Raw genomic sequence first — 12853 nt, 5'->3', positions numbered from 1 at the left:
ATGCGCGCCGACATAAAAGACGCCTCAATCTCAGATCAAGAATCCGATCGAGCSAAACAGCGTCCCTCTGTCGCCATATGTGTAGACCGTGTATCTGATGCTGTCTGGACAAAGGGAGCATGACATGTCATACTTTTTCTGGKCAGACAGCATCAGATACATGGGATACATATAGTGAGACAGAGGTGCGCTGTTTCGCTCACTAGTTTCAGAAGAGAGGAAGAGGCGAAGCGAGAGGACTCACTCTCGCGAAAATCTGTCCTGAATTTTATGGACATAATATGCAGACCTAAGCTTGTCGCCTGCATTCCCGCCTTTGAGACAGTGACTCYCATTGTTAGGGGGGAGAGATGAGCATCTTATCATTATATACAGATCTCTGATCACAGCCACTATCGAATTTAGAAAGGAAAGTTGCACAGTGCGGATGCTGGCTTCCCCTAAAGTAAATTTAAAAAAATTGGCAAAATTATATAATTACTCCTGTCTAAATAAAATCATTCAAAATACTTTACCAGAGAGCTTGAGCCACAGAGGCTCATTAGCTTATTTAAAAATAAAAAAATGGCTGTGGATTGTTTCAAAGTGCATAGGCCTACGCCTATTCGGGAAGCCAGCTATTTGGGCAGCGCGCGTGGCAAAAGGCCTAGCTGATTATTGAGTTGCGACTATCAGTGAAATATGTGAAGATAGTGTCTTGAGTATAYTACACATTTTGAGACAAGAAGATATGGGCGTCTCTCTCCAGAATGCATGCACTCGGCTCTCCAGAATGTGCTCCGCTGTCTCCCGCCAARTCTTGCACATTCATTGTTTCATTGTGTGAATTGTTTATTTTTATCAATTCCCCATTACATATGTAACCAGTGGGCTTAGTAAATGTACCGTTAATCCCCATCATTTGGTTACATACATTTCTTTTATTTTCAATGGTARTGTTAACAAACACGCCCCCATAAAGAAAATGAGAATTAAAAACAGGTTCAGCCCCTGGTTCGACRGTGATCTTGCAGAGTTACTRCACCTKAAGAATTGCATTTGGKAAAAGGCTRGGCACACGCATACWCAGGCTGACTGGCTATCGTTCAGGCAAATGAGAAATAAGTGCACTCAGGCTATRCYGAAAYCCAAAGTTAGTTACTTTAAGAAGCAGTTCTCTCTCTSTGGGTCTAACCCCAAGAAGTTCTGGAACACGGTTAAAGACCTGGAAAATATACCCTCCTCCTCACAGCTGCCCATGTCCCTTAATGTTGATGATGTGGTTGTTACTGACAAGAAGCACATGGCTGAGCTCTTAATGCACCACTTCATTAAGTCAAGGAATTCCTATTTGATCAGCCATGCCTCCTTGCCCATCCATATCCTCATCGCCCCCCCTTCTAATGCGACTATCCCTGAAGCTTCTCCTCTTTTTCCCTTGCCCCGCTACAAAGTTTCTCCCTGCAGACAGTCAGAGTCCAAGGTGCTAAAGGAGCACCTTAAACTTGACCCCAAAAAAACATCTGGGTCAGATGGTTTAGACCCTTCTTCATTTAAGGTTGCTGCCCTTCATCGCCAAGCCTGTCTCTCCCTTTCTGGGGATGTTCCAATTGCTTGGAAGGCAGCCACAGTTCATCCTTTATTTAAAAGGGAGATCAAGCTGATCCTAACGTTAAAGGCCTATTTCTATTTTGCCCTGTAATTAATCAAAAGTGTTGGAAAAACTTGTCATAATCAACTGACTGGCTTCTTGATGTCTAAAGTATTCTCTCGGGTATGCAATCTTGTTTCCGCTCAGGTTATGGATGTGCACTGCAAACGTAAAGGATCCTCAATGATCCACCATTCCCTTGATTCAAAGCAATATTGTGCTGCTTTTTTATTGACTTGGCACAAGCTTATGATACGGTAGACCATTCATTCTTTCTAATCTCTTGGCCCGGCTAAGGAGTATTGGTGTCTGAGGGGACTTTGGCCTGGTTTGCTAATTAACTTCTTTGGGACAGGGGGGGCAGTATTGAGTAGCTTGGATAAAAAGGTGCCCAGAGTAAACTGCCTGCTACTCAGTCCTAAAGCAGAATATGCATATAATTAGTAGACTTGATGGAAAACACTCTGAAGTTTCTAAAACTGTTTGAATGATGTCTTGAGTATAACAGAACTCATATGGCAGGCAAAAACCTGAGAAGAAATCCAACCAGGAAGTGGGGAATCTGAGGTTTGTAGGTTTTCAACTCTTTGCCTATCCAAGATAAGTGGAAATGGGGTCATATTGCACTTCCTAAGGCTCCATCTAGATGTCAACAGTCTTTAGAACCTTGTTTGATGCTTCTACTGTAAAGGAGGGGGGAATGAGAGGGGATTGAGTCAGTGGTCTGGCAGAGTGCCATGAGCTGGTCATGCGCATTCACGTGAGAGGTAGCTTGCGTTCCATTGCATTTCTACAGACAAAGGAATTCTCCGGTTGGAACATTATGAAGATTTATGATAAAACATCCTAAAGATTGATTCTATACTTAGTTTGACATGTTTCTACGAACTGTAATATGATTTTTGTCTGAACGTTCGCCTGGACCTGCCTGCACGTCGTCATGTTGGGATTGTGTACTAAACGCGCGAACAAAAAGGAGGTATTGGACATAATGATGGACTTTATCGAACAAATCAAACATTTATTGTGGAACTGGGAATCCTGGGAGTGCATTCTGATGAAGATCATCAAAGGTAAGTGAATATATATAATGCTATTTCTGACTTTGTTGACCTCACAACATGGCGGATATCTGTTTGGCTTGTTTGGGCTCTGAGCGATGTACTCAGATTATTGCATGGTGTGCTTTTTCGGTCAAGCTTTTTTGAAATCAGACACAGCGGTTGCATTAAGGAGAAGTTTATCTAAAGTTCATGCATAACTCTTGTATTTCCACAACATTTATGATGAGTATTTCTGTAAATTGTTGTGGCTCTCTGCAAAATCACTGGATGTTTGGAAGCAAACATTACTGAACGTAAGCCCCAATGTAAACTGAGATTTTTGGATATAAATATGAACTTAATCGAACAAAACAATATGTATTGTGTAACATGAAGTCATATGTGTCATCTGATGAGATCATCAAAGGTTAGTGATATATTTTCTCTCGATTTCTGCTTTTGTGACTCCTCTCTTTGGCTGAAGCTGACTATGTACTGACCTAACATAATCGTTTGGTGTGCTTTCGTCGTAAAGTTTTTTGATATCTGACAGTTGGCTGGATTCACAACAAGTGTAGTTTTTAATTTGGTGTATTGCATGTGTGATTTCATGAAAGTTAATTTTTATAGCAATTTATTTGAATTTGGCGCTCTGCCATTTTCACTGGATGTTGGCCATGCGGGACGCTAGCGTCCCACATATCCCAGAGAGGTTAACGTCAGAAAATCTGCCATCTCAGCCACTGCCTGTCACCAAGGGAGTACTCCAACGCTCGATCCTAGGCCCCACGCTCTTCTCAATTTACATCAACAACATAGCTCAGGCAGTAGGAAGCTCACTCATCCGTTTATATGCAGATGATACAGTCTTATACTCAAGCTGGCCCCTCCCCGGATTTTGTGTTAAATGCTCTACAACAAAGCTTTCTTAATGTCCAACAAGCTTTCTCTACCCTTAACCTTGTTCTGAACACCTCCAAAACAAAGGTCATGTGGTTCGGTAAGAAGAATGCCCCTCTTCCTACAGGTGTTATTACTACCTCTGAGGGTTTAGAGCTTGAGGTAGTCACCTCATACAAGTACTTGGGAGTATGGCTAGACAGTACACTGTCCTTCTCTCAGCACATATCAAAGCTGCAGGCTAAAGTTAAATCTAGACGTGGTTTCCTCTATCGTAATCGCTCCTCATTCACCCCAGCTGCCAAACTAAGCCTGATTCAGATGACCATCCTACCRATGCTACATTACGGAGACATAATTTATAGATCGGCAGGTAAGGGTGCTCTCGAGCGGCTAGATGTTCTTTACCATTCGGCCATCAGATTTGCCACTAATGCTCCTTATAGGACACATCACTGCACTCTATACTCCTCTGTAAACTGGTCATCTCTGTATACCCATCGCAAGACCCACTGGTTGATGCTTATTTATAAAACCCTCTTAGGCCTCACTCCCCCCTATCTGAGATATCTACTGCAGCTCTCATCCTCTACATACAACACCCGTTCTGCCAGTCACATTCTGTTAAAGGTCCCCAAAGCACACACATCCCTGGGTCGCTCCTCTTTTCAGTTCGCTGCAGCTAGTGACTGGAACGAGCTGCAACAAACACTCAAACTGGACAGTTTTATCTCAATCTCTTCATTCAAAGACTCAATCATGGACACTCTTACTGACAGTTGTGGCTGCTTTGTGTGATGTATTGTTGTCTCTACCTTCTTGCCCTTTGTGCTGTTGTCTGTGCCCAATAATGTGTGTACCATGTTTTGTGCTGCTACCATGTTGTGTTGCTACCAAGTTGTGTTGTCGCCTTGCTATGTTGTCATCTTAGGTCTCTCTTTATGTAGTGTTGTCTCTCTTGTTGTGCTGAGTGTTTTGTCCTATATTTATATTCAATTTATTTTTTCCTCCCAGGCCCCAGCCCCCGCAGGAGGCCTTTTGCCTTTTGGTAGGCCGTCATTGTAAATAAGAGTTTGTTCTTAACTGACTTGCCTAGTTAAATAAAGGATAAATAAATACAAATACAATGTATTACAGTCATCTACTGTTCTCACTCTCGGAGTGGAAACGTTGTTTGCATTGTTCACGACCTGTTACACTTGTGAGAAACAGGTTTTTGGATTATTTTAGAACCATCATTTAGGAGATTTGTACATTTTTAATTGTCATTTGTTTGGATTGCGCCATGTGAGCAATGAGCATGTGTGTGGTAACTCTCTCCTGATAATGTTAAGGGGGTACACATGCCTGAACACACCAACCTGCTGAGTTGATACAATGTTGCACTTCACTAGCGATAGCTCAAGTCAAGACAGATACAAAGGGAGGCAGACAGGCGGAGTATATATATTAATGCGATTGAAAGAATCTGATTTTCATCAGGATATTTTCTACTGTTTTTATTTGGTCGCTTTAGGTCTATGTATTTTACTTGTTGGCATGGAAGTTATAGGCCTACTACTGCATTGATCTATAGCAGTGGTCGTCAACCTTTTCTGAGTCAAGATCACTTTGAGTCAAATGCAAGCCGAATCTAACGTCAGATTTTTTTTAAACATGACTTAAAAAACATAAGCCTATAAACATTGACCAATTAAAAACAGTTCTGTAGCATTGAGGTTTGTACAGTAGGCTACAGGCCCAATACATTATCACTGCATATTGGCTATGTTTGAATTGCCATACAAATGTTGTCTTCTCAGACCATTTTGAAATTATACTTAATTTTTAAAATTAGGTTTATGATCACAACTCGTAAAGGATCATTTGTTGTATTACTTGTGAGGCACAGCTACAGTGGGGCAAAAAAGTATTTAGTCAGCCACCAATTGTGCAAGTTCTTCCACTTAAAAAGATGAGAGAGGCCTGTAATTTTCATCATAGGTACACTTCAACTATGACAGACAAATTGAGATACAAGTATTGAGAATACACTTTTTTTTTAATGAATTTATTTGCAAATTATGATGGAAAATAAGTATTTGGTCAATAACAAAAGTGTATCTCAATACTTTGTTATATACCCTTTGTTGGCAATGACAGAGGTCAAATGTTTTCTGTAAGTCTTCACAAGGTTTTCACACACTGTTGCTGGTATTTTGGCCCATTCCTCCATTTCAGATCTCCTCTAGAGCAGTGATGTTTTGGGGCTGTTGCTGGGCAACACGTACTTTCAACTCCCTCCAAAGATTTTCTATGGGGTTGAGATCTGGAGACTGGCTAGGCCACCTCCAGGACCTTGAAATGCTTCTTACGAAGCCACTCCTTCGTTGCCCGGGCGGTGTGTTGGGATCATTGTCATGCTGAAAGACCCAGCCACGTTTCATCTTCAATGCTCTTGCTGATGGAAGGAGGTTTTCACTCAAAATCTCACGATTGATTCATTTTTGATTATTTTATTTTTTTTCTTTTTCTTAAGAGTTCTCTTTCAGAAAACAGCTTTAGCAGATCCTCCCCTGACTCTGTGAGGTATGGTTGTTCCGATGTCATTGTTTTTTCTCATCTCTTTGTTACCTAGTATGTTGATTTACCAAGTTTTATTTGGTTTTATTCTCCCAATCTTCTTCTCTTGGATCATAAATGTCCTCTCTAGCAAACTTCTCAGACGGGCCTGGTCTTATTGTTTGTTTTATATGTCTGTGTGGTGTTTCACGTCTGTCACTGCATTGGATTTTTGGTCCCTTGGCGCTCTATTTGTTTTACTGATGGTAGGCTTTGTTACTTGGTCCCAGCTCTCTGCAGGGTCATTCACTGATGGTAGCCCCCGTTGTGGTCTGAGATCTTGCGTGGAGCCCCAGATCGGAGGAGATTACAGTGGTCTGTATGCTTCCATTCCTAATAATTGCCCACAGTTGATTTCTTCAAACCAGCGCCTTACCTGCAGATTCAGTCTTCCCAGCCTGGCGCAGGTCTACAATTTTGTTTCTGGTGTCCTTTGACAGCTCTTTGGTCTTGGCCATAGTGGAGTTTGGAGTGTGACTGTTGAGGTTGTGGACAGGTGTCTTTTATACTGATAACAAGTTCAAACAGGTGCCATTAATACAGGTAATGAGTGGAGGACAGAGGAGTCTAAAGAAGATTACAGGTCTGTGAGACCAGAAATCTTGCTTGTTGTAGGTGACCAAATACTTATTTCCACCATAATTTGCAATAATATAATTCAAAAAATCCTACATGTGATTTCTGGATTTTTTTTCCTCATTTTGTTTGTCATAGTTAAAGTGTACCTATGAAAATTACAGGCCTCTCTCATCTTTTTAAGTGGGAGAACTTGCACAATTTGTGGCTGACTAAATACTTTTTTGCCCCACTGTAAGTGAGCATAATAATGTGCTTATTTTTACTGGACTGAATCTGATGGTCAGTCTGAGAGGCAGGGAGGCAGGGAGGGAGGGAGGGAGGGAGGGAGGGAGGGAGGGAGGGAGGGAGGAGGGAGGGTGCAGCGGTGAGGCTGCCTCACCCAACTCACCGTCCCTCCGCCCTCCTTCCCTCCGCTGAGAAAAGGGGACACAGTCTTCCAGCTGAAACTCAAGTCGCACTGCATTATTTCTGCCTAATGCACCAAATCATGCTGTTACTCCTATGACCAGAGAAAGTGAAATATTCCTGAATATTAAAAGACACAAGACGCTGATAATAAAGCAAAATTATTGGAACACTTTGCTATACTCATTTATTGCAGCTGCAGTGCTGGTTCATGTGGAAGTAGGGAGAACGCATATTTTATGGCTTATAAAAGTGTGTAGTACTGAATAATAACAAACATGAACTTGCACATAAAAACAGCAGCTCTTTGCTATATTCATTGAGTCTCTCTCTAGTCATGGAGAGAGTCTCATCCAATTGTCTCTCTTAGTTTTGAAATCTCAGTATCAACTTTGCTGTGCGTTCAAGGCTTCTTTTTCCAGTCTATGGCTCGAGGAACTGTGCAGACACGGTGATCTGAGCTATCTGATTGGCCAGCGGAAGACTATATGTGCACTTGATTTGCTCTCTGGGCCTGCCGGGAAGGTGGAGTTCTAACTTCAGACACATGAAATGGTTAAAAATGGAACGTTTTGCCTTACCTTGCGCTAAGGGCCTGCAGAATCAAGTGCATCTACCGCCAACAACATGAAACGAATACAAAAAACAGGAACGCAAGGCTTTATGTTTTTCTTTTCTTTTACAGAAACTCTTGGTGACCGACTAGGAATGCGATCGATCATGATCGACTGGTTGGGGACCACTGGCCTAGAGGCTCTCTCTGAGTTCCAAGCGCAATTTTTTTTTGCGTCCAATGGAACACGGTGTATCAATGTGTCCATATGGCAAAGGCTGGTYCTCTTGCATTAGTTGCGTTTTAACTTTTAGATTTGTATCATTTTAATTCAGATTTTTATGATTAACCACATGAAAATCCTTTTGAGAAACGAAAACGTTTTATTGAAATAAAACTATTCTACAAAAATGCACATATAACAACAATTATAACTGGCACGCAGATCGATAGAAATGGTCGGATACATTGTAAGCCTCTCCYAACTTGAAAGTCACAAGCTGCCTATGGTCTTAATGGTTGTTTATTATTTTTAAAAACGGGCCCGCCTATAGAAATGAAATGCCCGTCCAATTGATTAGTTCTGGTGCCGGCACTGCCTTCATCTCCAGCTGTAGCCAGAGAAAAATGATATGGGGGGGGAAAGTCGACCACACACCCACTCGTCCAATGACATAACAGCAGTTGGTTAGCTAGCTAACGTTAGGCTCTGTGCTTTTAGCTTGCCAAATAAATAGCTACATAAATAGATAAGCTAGCATATTAGCCACGTTGTGATCATTCCCRTTGCTAGTCTGATTGTATTGGCATTCCCAGCCTTAGTTAGCTACATTCCTTAATTTTTTCCCCAAAAGATTTAGTCATTGAAACTGAAACAGTACATACTGAATTGCTGGAGGAAGCCAACAATATACAAGGCCATCTGTGATTTACAACTAGACAGCAATATTTGTTGGACTTCCAAGAATTAGCAGAAATCCCCCTCTGGAACTTTGATATGSCCGTAGAGTATATTATGTTCAACAATATATTGAAAAATGTGCCAAATCCAAAATGTTAGAGGCTAAAACTTTTATTTTGGCTCTGTACCACAGCATTTTGGATTTGAGATCAAATGTTTCATATGAAGCGACAGTACAGAATTTCACCTTTTATTTGAGGGTATTTTCATACACATCTGTTTCACCGTTTAGAAATGAAAGCACTTTATGCATCTTGTCCCCCAACTTAAAAGGTATGATAAGTATTTGGACAAATTCAGATATATGTTTATTAAAGTAGTCAAAAGTTTAGTATTTGGTCCAATATTCCTAGCACGCAATGACTACATCAAGCTTGTGATTCTACACACCTGTTGGATGCATTTGTAGTTCGTTGGGGTTGTGTTTCAGATTGTTGTGACCAATATAAATAAATTGTAAATAACATATTGTGCATTTAATGTGGATACTACCATGATTATGGATAATCATGACTGAATCGTTAATAATGATGAGTAAGAAAGTTAGAGGCATAAATATCATAAACCACCCCCCCCCCTCTCCCAATAAAATGCAAACCTCTCATGTTATTGGTAATGGTGAAAAGTTAGCATGTCACTCATAATTATTAACGATTCAATTCATTATCATATAATTGAACTTGTCCAAATACTTATGACACCTTCAAATTGGGGAACAAGATACATAAAGTGCTTTRATTTCTAAACGGTAAAACATATGTATGAAAATACCCTCAKAGAAAAGGTGACATTCTGTACTGTTGCCTCATATTAAACATTTGATCTCAAATCCAAAATGCTGGAGTATAGACCAAAARGTAAAGTTTTAGCTCARTGTCCAAATAAATACGTAGGGGAGTGTATACAATATGGGTTCTTACTGGTAGCTGATTGCAGTTAAGTTTATTTCATAAAACAACAATGTTTGAACCATAAGAAGACTACAATTGGCAAGCTGCTGCTAGTGCTTTAAAGGGGCGGTGAAGACCCAATGAACGGCATTGTGATCCAGAAGTGGCACAACAACATTGTAACATGAGAGTTGTTCTCACCTTCTCCTAGCGTCTGCTTCAGTAGATCATGCTTGGCCTGTAGTTTCACTATGAGGTTGCTGCCATTCAGGTACTCTTTAAATTTCTATACAGGCAGACAGAGACAGTCAGAGAGACAGAGAATGCAAAGAGAGAGAGAGAGAGAGAGAGAAATACATTTACAATGTGTAATATATGACATTTAGCAGACACTTTTATCCAAAGCAATTTATAGTAAGTAGTACAGTGAGTGAATTAATGTTTAATATGTAATCCTTGCAGGAATTGAACCTTGGCAATCCTAGCTAATGCCACACTCTTACAAACTGAGCCACACAGGACCACACTTGCGACTGTAGGCTACAGTCAGTACTGCATTACAGCAAAAGGTTCATTTCGTAATTCATTTGCATGACTTGTATCAGCAAAGCCTGATGATAATACCAGTCAAATGAATTCACAACCAGATGGTTGCCTGTCTGAATTCCACAGGGCATAATGCTGCATAATGATGAACACTGGAGAAAGCCACTAAACTTGAATAGCATAAGTACTCTAATATCAGTATGTAATTCATTAATAAAAATGAAAAAAGCATTTCTAATGCACTGTAAGTTGTGTTAATACAATAATAATAATAATAATAATAATAATGTATGACACTATTATACTTTTTGTAAAGTGACTTACACTTTAAGTAAGTACACTTATGTGATCCCTGTGGGAATTGAACCCATGATGACAATGTTCTGGGGCCAAGCTGGGCTGAGCTCCCTGCRATCCAGGACCTCTATACCAGGTGGTGTCAGAGGAAGACGTAATTTTTTTTCTACGAATTCTGCCTTCAAAGCCATAGACTGTTCACTTTGCTACCGCACAGCAASRGGTACCGATGCACCAAGTCTGGAACCAACAGGACCCTGAACAGCTTCTACCACCAAGCCATAAGARTGCTAAACAAGACTTCTAAATGGCTACCTGCTGCTACTGGCCATTGACCCTTTTTTGGACTAAACCTCCGGCACTTGCTCTATGCACACACACTGGACTCTACCCACACACTCACACATACCTACATTGACACCCCAACACACACTACATATGCCCATGCACACATAACATGCGCACACATGCATATTAACTGCACACACACATTCATTCAAACCCACACACACACTGCTGCTATTGTCTATTATCTATCCTCTTGKCTAGTCACTTGAACCCTACTTATACACCGAGTGTACAAAACATTAGCAACACCTTCCTAATATTCAGAACAGCCTTGGGGTATGGACTCTACAAGGTGTCGAAAGCATTCCACAGGGAACCTCTGTCCTAGTCTCAAAWCTCTGGAAGACTGAAACAGGTTTCCCTCAAGAATTTCCCTGTATTTAGCGCCATCCATCATTCTTTCAATTCTGACCAGTTTCCCAGTCCCTGCCGATGAAAAACATCCCCACAGCATGGGATGGTGTTCTRGGGGTGATGCAAGGTGTTGGGTTTGCGCCAGACATAGGGTTTTCCTTGATGGCCAAAAAGCTCAATTTTAGTCTTATCTGACCAGAGTACCTTCTTCCATATGTTTGGGGAGTCTCCCACATGCCTTCTGGCGAACACCAAAAGTGTTTGCTTATTTTTTCTTGAAGAAATTGCTTTTTTCTGGACACTCTTCCGTAAAGCCCAGCTCTGTGGAGTATACGGCTTAAAGTGGTCCTATGGACAGATACTCCAATCTCCGCTGTGGAGCTTTGCAGCTCCTTCAGGGTTATCGTTGGTCTCTTTGTTGCCTCTCTGATTAATGCCCTCCTTGCCTGGTCCGTGAGTTCTGGTGGGCGGCCCACTCTTGGCAGGTTTATGGTGGTGCCATATTCTTTCCATGTTTMAATAATGGATTTAATGGTGCTCCGTGGGACGTTCAAAGTTTATGATTTTTTTTTTTATAACCCAACCCTGATCTGTACTTCTCCACAACTTTGTCCCTGACCTGTTTGGAGAGCTCCTTGGTCTTCATGGTGCCGCTTGCTTGGTATTGCCCCTTGCTTGGTGGTGTTGCAGACTCTGAGGCCTTTCAGAACAGGTGTATATATACTGAGATCATGTGACAGATCATGTGACAAACAGATTGCACACAGATGGACTTTATATAACTAATTATGTGACTTCGGAAGGTAATTGGTTGCTTCAGATCTTATTTAGGGGCAAAGGGGGTGAATACATATGCATGCAGCACATTTCCTTGTTTCTTGAAACAAGTWATTTTTTTCATTTCACTTCACCAATTTMGACTATTTTGTGCATGTCCATTACATGAAATCCAAATAAAAKTCTATTTAAATTACAGGTTGTAATGCAACAAAATACGAAAAACGCCAAGGGGGATGAAAACTTTTGCAAGGTACTGTACCAGGAAGCATTCATACAAATGAGAAGAAAAAAAACATTTCTAATGCTTTGTAAGCGTGGTTAGTTGTCAAAGCCAATCACAGTGAAGTCTTAAGTCAAGTGAATTATCAGAGCCACTCACAGTGAAGTAGAAGCCCTCCGTCTCCTGCTGGTTGGCTCGTCTCTTAGCAACGTTGACCTTGCTCATGTAGGAGTCGGACGAGGCAGACTTGACCGACTCAGTGGACTGGCTGTGRTGGAAAGCCTCAGACACATCAAAGTCCTCKACCGTCAGCATGTCCTGCAGCGTCTGCATGGTGGCATCCAGGGTCTTTCTTACCTAAGAAACACAAAAAGGGAAGAGTCATTATTAAACTGTGTCACAACATCAATATTCACAGTGTTTTCCTTGCAACACAATGAGACTTCAATTGTAATTGTATAATGCTCTTAAATCTGTATGGGACTGTATCAACAGTGGACTAATGAAACAAATACCAAAAGATAGTTTTTGAGTCGATTTTTCCTTTAAGAGCAAAATGTCAAATTAAAGAACAAAATGTCCCACATCTACACTAGTATGACTTCTGCAGACACCATCTTGATCACAGTACTACATCCTACAACCGCTTGCATAATATATAATGTAAAGTTCAGTCAGCCCGGTAGGGGACATGTTTTCTGGTGTGAGTGTGTGACCGTGTGAAGATAATTAGGAAGATAACTGGT

The 12853-nt window shown here is 41.1% G+C and overlaps 1 protein-coding gene across 3 annotated transcripts in view; it reads right to left on the bottom strand.

Annotated features, from left to right (window-relative positions):
- Positions 1 to 12853, bottom strand: part of LOC111963909 (SLIT-ROBO Rho GTPase-activating protein 3) — a 70348-nt gene that overhangs the window by 17269 nt on the left and 40226 nt on the right. For all 3 annotated transcript variants that reach the window (XM_023987482.2, XM_023987492.2, XM_023987500.1), the window contains exons 9-10: positions 12267 to 12464; positions 9764 to 9848 (exon numbers count right to left, since the gene is read on the bottom strand). In XM_023987482.2, coding sequence (XP_023843250.1) covers positions 9764 to 9848; positions 12267 to 12464 — 283 coding nt within the window. The remainder of the gene's footprint in view (positions 1 to 9763; positions 9849 to 12266; positions 12465 to 12853) is intronic.

This window comes from Salvelinus sp. IW2-2015, linkage group LG1 (assembly GCF_002910315.2).
Source record: "Salvelinus sp. IW2-2015 linkage group LG1, ASM291031v2, whole genome shotgun sequence".
In the NCBI taxonomy this organism is placed as follows: domain Eukaryota; kingdom Metazoa; phylum Chordata; class Actinopteri; order Salmoniformes; family Salmonidae; genus Salvelinus; species Salvelinus sp. IW2-2015.
This window is presented reverse-complemented; position numbering and strand designations above follow the sequence as displayed.